The sequence below is a fragment of the Pteropus alecto genome, unplaced genomic scaffold (assembly GCF_000325575.1).
Source record: "Pteropus alecto unplaced genomic scaffold, ASM32557v1 scaffold46, whole genome shotgun sequence".
In the NCBI taxonomy this organism is placed as follows: Eukaryota; Metazoa; Chordata; class Mammalia; order Chiroptera; family Pteropodidae; genus Pteropus; species Pteropus alecto.
The window spans coordinates 1016696-1027463 of NW_006439231.1; the positions used below are offsets into that span (position 1 = coordinate 1016696).

General features: G+C 33.8%; 1 protein-coding gene across 2 annotated transcripts in view; it reads left to right on the top strand.

Moving 5' to 3' along the window:
* Positions 1-335: 335 nt before the first annotated feature.
* The window catches only part of GNRHR (gonadotropin releasing hormone receptor), a 17504-nt gene continuing 7071 nt past the window's right edge, over positions 336-10768 (top strand). Inside the window, exon 1 of one of the 2 annotated variants that reach the window (XM_006916514.1) lies at positions 336-897. In XM_006916514.1, the coding sequence (XP_006916576.1) occupies positions 379-897 (519 nt within the window). In that variant the 5' untranslated portion in view covers positions 336-378. The remainder of the gene's footprint in view (positions 898-10768) is intronic. The other variant, XM_006916515.1, reaches the window with a different exon arrangement.

The following is a 10768-nucleotide window of genomic DNA, read 5'->3' on the forward strand; positions in this document are numbered from 1 at the left end:
CTTTATTAAAGTTATTTAAATAATATCCTGCGTGAATTATAAATTCAAAATTAAGCATCAAGTGTCCTTCTTCCCTCAGGAAAAATATTGTGAAAACCAGGCCATCTGCTGAGGTACTACAGTTACATTTGGCCCTCAGAATGTGCTTGGCATGCTCTGTTTTAGCTCTCTGTTGGATTATAAGCCCACAAAACAAGTTCACCTTGATCTTTCACATTAAATATAAAGTATCTCAGGGACAAAATCGGACATAAATCTAAACCTGTGACGTTTCCATCTAAAGAAGACCAAAATAAAATGGAACTTTGGGTTCAACAAAACAACAAAACACCAGAAGTGCCAGAAACGCAAATCTCGAAGCTCTAACAGTCAGGAAGTATGGCAAACAGTGCCTCTTCTGAACAGAATCAAAATCACTGCTCAGCCGTCAACAGCAGCAACCTGCTGGTTCAGGACAACCTCCCCACTCTGACGATATCTGGAAAGATTCGAGTGACAGTTACTTTCTTCCTTTTTCTACTCTCCACGACTTTCAATGCTTCTTTCTTGTTGAAACTTCAGAAGTGGACTCAGAAGAAAGAGAAAGGGAAAAAGCTCTCAAGAATGAAGGTACTTTTAAAACATCTGACCTTAGCCAACCTGCTGGAGACTCTGATTGTCATGCCACTGGATGGAATGTGGAACATCACAGTCCAATGGTATGCTGGAGAGCTCCTCTGTAAAGTCCTCAGCTATCTGAAGCTTTTCTCCATGTATGCCCCAGCCTTCATGATGGTAGTAATCAGCCTGGACCGTTCCCTGGCCATCACGAGGCCCCTCGCTGTGAAAAGCAACAAGCTCAGTCAGTCCAATATTGGCTTGGCCTGGCTCCTCAGTAGCCTCTTTGCTGGACCACAGGTAATTTGTTAGGCTATGGCAATCACAAATTTCCTATCTAAACTTGAGTATTGCATTATATTATTTTATGTCAAAGGCAGTATTGTATTATCTTTAAGAGCTTGGGCTCTGTTACCTTGGGCATATTTTCTTGACTTTTCCAGGCTTCAGTTTATAAAACGGAGCTAATGCCTACTTTATGCAGCTTCTGTGATGATTAAATTACTAAGATATTAAAGAGTCTAGTAGAATTTCTGGTACATAGTAAATACTCTCCCAAAATGTAGCTATTCTCAAATTTGACCTCGTCCCCATCTTAATCTTTTATCTATTTTTCTTTTTGCTCTGGTTGGCAAGGTAAATTGATAGACTCTTTAAGAACTATAAAATTTGCATAGTTCCCATGGGATTTCTCAAGTGGAAACGTTAAGAATTCTGTCATTGCAGTTTAGAGAGAATTAGTCTTAATTAGTATATTATTCTGAAGTTTACAGCTGAGTGGGATTGAATATGGAGGAAAAGTGGGAAATCTGGGACTTTTGGAAATTCGACTATTTTCCTCACATTGACTCAAATTTATCTGGAGATAAGTTAAACTGTAACAGGCCCTTAGCAAAACTCAGACTGTTGGTATAAGCACAGGTCATCTGCTACATAAGGCAATATCTCTCCAGATAGTTTTCAACAGAGGCCACCTTGTTAATTGACCTGCAGAATCTGCCTTTTTCAACTGTCAGATCTCTGAATAAAATGACACATTCCTGCAAATAGGAAGATCTTTTAATAACAGATGAACAAGTTCTTTCTATGCTTTTAAATGTACTGTATGGTGAACCCAGAGTACAAAGATGTGTCAAGAAGTAAAGTCAGAGTTAACCAGGATCCTTTAAAACTTTGCCACTACAAAAGGAAATTTATCTAGACTTTTTAAACTGGCCATGTGGTTAAAAATGAAAGAAATGCCACAGGACTCAATAAAGAGTACAAGACACTAGAAAGCTGGATAACTAAATTTTCCTACTAATTCCTCACTTAACTAATTTTTTTTTTTGGATATTAGATAAATTTAATTAGTGTGTTTTCTGACAGGAGAAATGAGGAAAACAAAATGCTTTGATTTCCCTAGAGAAAAATATATTATAATTATTCTCGTAAATTGATGTTTTAATAAATGAACAGTGACTGATAGACAAGAATAGGTTTAGCAAATATATCACTTGAAATGAGTTATTAAGCTAAGGCTTATGTCCTGAAATTTTCCATTTTGTCTCTTTAAAGTATGAGTGCTGCTTATTGAGTGATTTTCTTAGAAAAGACAAGATGAACACAAATTAAATTCCTAACACAGAGCCTGGTACTGATGAAACAAAGAAATAGCCCTCAAAGAATATATAATTCAGTTGTGGAGATAAAACTTATATAAAATTAATAAAACTATATACTTTTTAAATGTAAGAAGAGGAAGAGATGAGTATGAGTTGAAATGGTGAAGGAAGGTTTTAGGGTAAAGGTAGGATAATCTGAGTTTTTAAAGGTGAATGGTATTCGTATGGAAAAAAATAAGTCAAGGATCACATATATTTTTCAGCAAAGGTTGAAAAATGTGATTAATTTTCACTGGAGTCTCATTTGGCTTAAGTGAAATACTGAGAGCTGGGACTAGCAGGAAATTAGATCTGGTGGTTGCTACCTTTTCTTCAACCTCATAGCATACTATTTCTTTGTTATAAAACGTTGTGTTTATGTATTTGTTTGCCCATCTTTGCCATTAAGGTATATGCTTCTAAATAGTGGAGACTGTTATGTTCAACTTAATTATATTCACAGTACCTAAAAAGGTACCTAGCAAAAATGGAAATTTAAAATGTTTGAATTCTCCAGTTTCTTTTCAGATCAAATAAATCTTTCACCTTTCACCAAAAAAAAAAAATTGGATAAATGAATCAATGAATGGGGGTGTATTGAATTTATATTAGAGAAGACATTGATAGCTAGAGGATATTCTGAAATTAACATATAAGCCATATAGTTTTTGCGAGTCCTATGCAAAAAATAAAATAAGGTTTTTTTCTTTTTTCCAGTTTTAGTGAGAAATAATTGACATACATCACTGTATAAGTTGAAGGCATACAGTATGATGGTTTGATTTACATACATTGTGAAATGATTAGAAGTAGCTAATATCCATCGTCTCAAATAGATACAATAAGAAAAAAAATACTCCTTGTGATGAAGACTCTTAGGTTGTATTCTCTTAACAACTTGCCCATATATCATCCAACAGTGTTAATCAATTACAGTTATCATATCATATATTACTAAAATGATGTTTTGTACAAAAATATTTTAAGAAATTTTTGTAAACCCAAATAGAATAGAGAGAGAAAAAGAAGCCTTTTCAGATCTTTTGGCAATGAGGTGATTAGGTTGGGGGCTGGGGTGGTGTTAAAGAGAATTGATAGTTATTATGAAGGATATTTCAAACAAAAAAAAACAAGCTTATCAACAAATTGGCTTTAGGAGTTATTAATACAGGGGGGTAACATAAAACTACAATATTTTTAGCTAAAGAATTTTAATAGTAAAATCATTGAAATAGGCAGATAGGTTGAGAAGAGGAATGTTTGTTTTTCTGCTGGCCTGTCTGTTTGAAGGGGGAGGGAAGGCAGGTTATGAAAAGAGCTGAAAGCATTTGCTTTAGGATGATATTGGCAGTGTAAGGTCTTTGTATAAGTACAGCTATTTGAAAAGTAGTTGATAATTTGGAAAACTAATGTAGATGAAAGTTAAAACAGAAGTAGAAATAAGCCAATTTATTATAATAACTGAAACACGAACCCCCACAATTTCACTCTTTTAAAGTACTCTTACAGAAGCTATAACTAAAATATTATTTTATTAACTCAATTATTTTCATCTAAGTATATCACAGTAATAATAGAAAGAAAATGTCAAATACGTATCTATTGTGATGTAACAAAAAGAAAATATAAAATTAACTTTAAATTGTTTAGGAATTGCAAGTAATAGTCTGACTTCAAACATACTACTCTACCTGAGATTTATGTGAATATGGGCCACAGAAAATAATGGTATTTTTTTTTTTTTTTGGTAAAACAAATGACTTATCTTTACTTTTGGCAGCACTTTAAATCTATAAAGAACTTTATGAAGTTTCCTGAAAAACCTAACATACATAATCTTATTTGATATTTACACTAACTTTATGAAGTACATAGGAACTGGCTATTATCCTCTATTTCACATATATGAGAACATACAAAGAGAATCTTTGAAAATAATGGCGTTCAAGCCTTTTTGTCAGTAACCCAAAGAAATACATACAACATAGAAACTTAGTTTGTCTGTCTCTCTCTCTCATGCGCCTATGACCGAGAAAAGGTTTTCATAAAATAAATATCTACTCTGTTCCACTTCATTTTTTAATGTTGTTTACAACCGATAGGCACAACATACAATTTAAAAACACTGGTTTAAAGGTATTCATTGGCTTTTCCCATGTCACTTGGCCTGTTCTCTTTTTGTTAAGTCCAATTTTTCTTTTAATATAGCTCTCTATTATCTCTGAATAAAAGAAGTTTTAATCCTATGACTAATGTTACACATATTTGATGGGGCAGACAGGAGGTAGAGAGGGGTTTTTATTTCTACACTGTGACACATGGTGAGTGTACCTCATGCTTCACCACACTCTACGATAAACCCGTTGACAAAGGCGCATCCTGTCATGGCTAATTTACATTGAAAGAATGACTTTAATCTTCATCCTTTGGTACATATATTGATTTTCTATTACTTGAGTAATTCATACCTAGATTTTTAAAAAACTAATTAGTTTGTTGTCACAACTCAGGCCTCGGAATCTGGGAATTTATGACATTTTGCTGCATCTCAGAATGACCAAATTTCCAATCGACCAGCTTGGTTTTCCGCCTTCCTGATTACTAACCTTGGAAACTAAATTCTATGATGGTTTGGGGATATAGTTCCAAAAGTTGCAGCGTAGTGTATCATAGTAACTTTCAAACTTTTTGCTAGCAATGTAATTTTTTTTAAAAACAAAATTCTATGTGGAGTCCCGATAAATGCAGTAGATTTAAGTGTAGCTGCTCTGGTTGAATAGGGCCAAGGGAGGCTCAATCCTCCACTCGTGCATTTACCAGCCCTAGTGACAGTCTCTCTGAAGACCTCACATCTCCCTGCTGAAAAGGGTGAGTAGCAATGGGAGAGCAGAAGTGGCTTGGGTATTGGATTTGTTTAAAGTTGGTTTAGAATCTCAGTACTGTCTCTTACCAGCTATGTGATTCTGAGTAAATCACTTAACTAAGTTTAAAGTTAATTGTAAATAATAAATTGTAAAGAATTAGGTATATAAAATCATCTAGTATAAGACTATACTTAAACAGTTGATGTTCATTCCTTCCTTTCCTCCTGTCTTTATTTTTTCTGTCATCAGGTCAGGAGAGAAAATAATAGGGAAATATAAGTATTAAAATGGACAGTTCTTTAAAAAACAGCAAAGAGAATTGCTTATATGAGGTTCAATTATTTCAAATTTCTCAGAACTATAACATTTATTCTGACTAATAAGTAAATTTGGCCAACTTACTCCCTAGTCACTAAGCTATCCCACTCACTATGAAAGTTATATTTGCCAAAGCAAATTCAAGTCTTGGAGGCATCATGTCTAAAGGTAGGATAGGAAAGAAAAAAAAGAGAGAAAGAAGAAAGGAAGGAAAGAAGGATGGAAGGAAGGAAAGACAAAATGAAGGAAGGAAAGAAGGAAAGAGAAGAGAAGAAAGAAAGGAAAAAAGAAAAAAAAGGCAACAAACATGACCTGAAAGAAGATCTGATTTAAGACCATCTGTGATTAGGCTGGTAAGTGCACGTTGAGGAAAAAACATTTCCTGAATTAGGCGTGTCCCAGTCTAATTAAAAACTGCATGGTTTTCAGTGACACAAGAATTCCAGAGTAGCAGATTCTTTGCAGGAAGAGTTCATACTAGTAGCTAAACTGTTTAATATGGAACATTACATATTGACAGTATTTAAATTCTGTAGTTAACCAAGGCCTGCAGGCAAGATCTATGAGCCATCCTTTAGTAATTGTAAAGATGTGTGATCTGAAGATGTATGGAGGCTTGCCTTGACACAGAGCATTTTCAGGGGTAGAATTACTTCTGAACTCACAAGCAGCTTAAATTCAAAAAATACTCATCACATGAGTACAATATGCAAACAACTGTGCTAGAACATAGTAACAGCATATTAATAGCAGAAATAATAATGATGATGATGATAAATAATAGTTAGTGAAGACATAAATGTGTGACAGGAATTGTGCTAATGCTTTTGCCTTCATTACTTCATGTAAGGCTCCCAATAAGCTTATAAATTAGATACAATTATTATTTTTATTTTACTTACGAAGAAACCAAGGATAAGATGTTATATAACATTCCTAAGATTACCATCTAGTAAATGGAAGTGCCATACATCCAATTAACTCCATACCCAGAGCTTTTTTTCTTTTGGTTTATTTATTTTTTTATTATTATGGTGACATTGATTAACAAAATCCAATAAGTTTCAAATGTACAATTCAACAGTAAGGCATATATATATTGCATGTGTGTTCACTGTCCATAGTTAGATTTCTTTCTGCCACCACATATTTGACCCCTTTTACCCCATCTACCTCTCCCATTACCCTCTGGTAACCACTAGTCTACTGTCCATGTCCATAAGTTTCTGTTTGTTTGTTATGTTTGTTGGTTACTTTTAGATTTATATCCCACATGTAAGTGATATCATGTGGTTTTCAAATTTTTCTGTCTGGTTTATTTCGCTCAGCATGATTATCTCAAGATCCATCCATGTCGTCACAAATGGCAGTTTTTCATCTCTTCTTATAGCTGAATAATGTTCCATTGTATATATGTATAGTATCTTCTTTAGCCAATCATCTATTGTAGGACACTTTAGTTGCTTCCATGTCCTGGCCACTGTAAATAATGCTGCTATGAACATCAGTGTGCATATATCTTTTTAAATATATGTTTTCAATTCTTTGAGGTAAACGCTCAGTAGAGAGATTGCTGGATCATATGGTAGATAAATTCTTAGTTTTTTGAGAAATCTCCATACTGTTTTCCATAGTGGTTGTACCAATTTGCAGTCCCACCAGCTGTGCTGAGAGTTCCTTTTCTCCCACATCCTAACACTCGTTATTACCTGTCCTGTTGATAACAGCTATCTAAGAGGTATGAGATGGTATCTCCTTGTGGTTTTGATTTATATTTCCCTAACAGCTAGTGATTTTGAGCATCTATTCATATGTTTGTTGGCCATTTGTATGTCTTCTTGGAAGAAGTGTCTGTTCAGGTCCTCTGCCCATTTTTTTAATTGGATTGTTTGTTTTTTTGTTGTTGTTTTTGAGTTGTATGAGTTCTTCGTATATTTTTGTGGCTAGTTTTGTGTCTCAGTATGTGGTCAATCCTTGAGAGTGTTCCATGTGCACTAGAGAAGAATATATAACCAGTTGTTTTGGGATGAAAGACTCTGTAAATATCAGTTATGTCCAGTTGGTCTAATGTGTCATTTAAGGATATAATTTCCTTATTGATTTTCTGCTTGGATCATCTGCTCATATCCAACAATGGGGTATTTAGGTCTCCTACTATGATAGTGTTAGGAACTGTTAGTAACTGCTATATATATTTTGGGGCTCCCTGATTAGAAGCATAGATATTGATGTGTTCTGTCTTGTTGGTGTATGATTCCCTTTATCATTAGGAAGATACCTCAGTATCTTTCTTTACCTTTTTTGAGTCTAGTTTCCAATATCAGTATCGCTACTCCCAATTTTCTCTGAATGCCATTTGCTTGAAATAGCATTTTCCACCCTTTCACTTTGAGTCCATATTTGTCTTTGAAACTGAGATGTGTCTCCTGAAGGCAACATATGGTTGGGTTTTGTTTTTTGATCCAATCTGCAACTCCGTGCCTTTTTATTGGTAAATTCAGTCCATTTACATTTAGAGTGATTATTGAGATATGAGGTTTTTCTATAGCTATTTTATTTTTTGTTTTCTGTCTTTCCCCTTGCATTTCTGTCTGTTATTTTAATTTGGTGTAGTTTTGTGGATTTTCCTTCTGTACCTTCTTGTTTCATGTTATGTACCTCAGTTCTGGATCTTTGGCATGTGGTTATCATTAAGAATATGTAAAGGATAATTAAATATGTCCCTTTTTCTTCTGTGTATGCCTTATCTTCATTCCCTGTTGTGAATTTGGATCTTTGGTTTCTTCCCTTTTCTGTTACTATGTCTCAAATCGTCTCTATGTACACCGAAAGTTCATTTCTATCTTGCAATAGAAATTTTCTTCTTATTGTTTAAGTTTATAATACCCTGTTCTTAATAAGGGTTGCACTGCTCAACTTCTGTCTGCCTGTTAGATGTCTTACTCATATTTATGCATTCTTTTTGTCATTTTATTTCCTGTAATGCAGGCCTCATAGTGGAGAATTCCCTCAACTTTTGTATGTCTGGAAAGGTCTTTATTTCTCCTTTATATCTAAAGGAAAGCTTTGCTGACTACATTATTCTTGGCTGGAAATTCCTTTCACTTAATAGTTTGAATATTTGGTTCCACCCCTTTCTTACTTATCAGGTTTGTGCTGAGAAGTCCAAAGATAATTTAAAGGGTTTTCCATTATAGGTTACTGTCTCCTTTTCCCTGGCTGCCTTGAGATGTCTCTCTTTGTCATTAATTTTTGGAGAAGGTCTCTTTGGGTTGAGGTAATTGGGTGTTCTGTTAGCTTCTTGGATTTGAAGCTCCAGTTCATTTCTTAGATTAGGGAAATTCTCATCAACTATTTGTCTGAAAATGCTCTCTGATTCCTCCTCTTTTTCCTTTCCTTCTGGAATACCCATTATTCTTATATCCCCCACCCCGACGGTATCAGCTAGTTCTTCTGTTTCTCTTTCATTATTTTTCATTCTTCGTTCTCTCTCTTCTTCCTTCTGATTTATTTCTAAATTTCTGTCTTTGATATCACTGATCTTTTTCTTCATTTGGTCCACTCTTTTCCTAAGTTTGCTATTTTATTCTTCGTCTCTTTTAGTGTGTTCTTCACCTCCAGAAGTTCTATTTGCTTTTTTGTTTGTTTTGTTTTAAGGTTTCAATCTCCTTGCTAGAAAGCTCAAACTCCTGCAGTTCTGCCCTCTGGAAGCCCTTATTCTCAGATCACTCACTCAGACATGCTTGTGCACAGGTTAGATGTTATTTGTTGAGTTTTATATGTTCAGTTTATTGTTATTTCAAGGGGAGAGATCTGTGGACATCTCTCACTCCACCATGCTTCTGACATCAACCAATACCCAGAGCTTTTAACTATTCTATACGACACTATGCAATATTGTCTATTTCCTTTTTTTTATAGGATCCTAGAGAAGAAAAAGATAGGAAAATTTTAAAGTGTGCATAGATGATTAAGAGATATCAGGAAAAAACATGTGGCATATATGTACGAATATAGAAATAAATATATATGGATGCATATTTATAAGTTCTGTGCCTCAAACTTTTTATTGCAATAATAGTTGTAGTTTATATAATACTGTGTGGCAGGAACTATCCTAAGCACTTTCCAAGTATTAACTCATTTAATTGTCAGGACAGTTTCTAGAGGTAGATACTATGCACATCTCCATTTTATAGATGAGGAAACTGAAGCACATCACTTAAAGATAATTATCTTTCGAAAAGAATAGGCAACAGTATAATTAGCATGGGGTAAGTTGAGGGTTAAAAATAATATTTTAAGAAGAAATGAGCATCTGCCACTAATTGTAAAGAAAAACAGATTGCTCTTGTTTATGGGAAAATAAAGCAAACATTGATGAAACTGTTTCCAGGGATGAGAGAGGAAAAACATAAAGAAATTAAAGAAATGTAACCCAAGGACAAAAGAATCACTGGAAGTAAAGTGAATCCCTAAATTAATCATTAAAAAGAACATGGACTTAGAGCATAAAATAAATTGAACCAAGTCTAAAATAAATTAGTTTATGGGCAAGTAACATTCTAAATTTTCATACCAGTTTACTATACCTCTCCTTTAGAACTTATTACAGTCTATCTTGTATTACAGATGTCACATACATGCTTTATCTCCACAATAGAATATACCTGGCTCATCTTTTAGTACATAGTGTATCTAGTATAGTTCTTTAATGAAGGAGTTACTTTAAAAAATAAGCATTCGTTAAATAAATAAAGATAAGAACCAAAACTCAAATCATAATACCATATTTCAAAGTCGCATTGTTGAAAATTTCATCATTATGACTTCGAAACATAAAATAGTAAACTTACAATGTGTCCCAGTGCAGAGCAGAATGTCAAATTTGGGTCATCTGGTTCCAAGTACAATTGGAAAAGTGGAAAGAGATGTAAAGGTTTTAAGGAAATATAAGACTAAGGCTTATAAGAAGCAACTCTTCCAAAGACTTCAACTCACATTTGTTGGGTCAAGTTAAAAACTAAATTTAAATAAGGTCAAGTTGTAAAGAAGTAGGGAAAACTGAAAGGGTCACTTTGTAATGTGGAAAAAGTTGGTCTGGATCATAAAATAAAATTAGTTGAATGCGTTTGAGTTTCTTGATTTTAAAATTGATAACATGATCATTGGGCTCCCTCTAGTGGCTTAATTTTAAAAATTCTTTTTGCCCTCGAGGCTAAAAAGAGATCTGAAACTGAAAATCAACATTTTAATTACTAATAAAAGAAACAAGATTATATTTTATATTATGTTTACCTTTATTTTTGTTATATTTATATTTTATTAAAATTTCTCTACTCTATA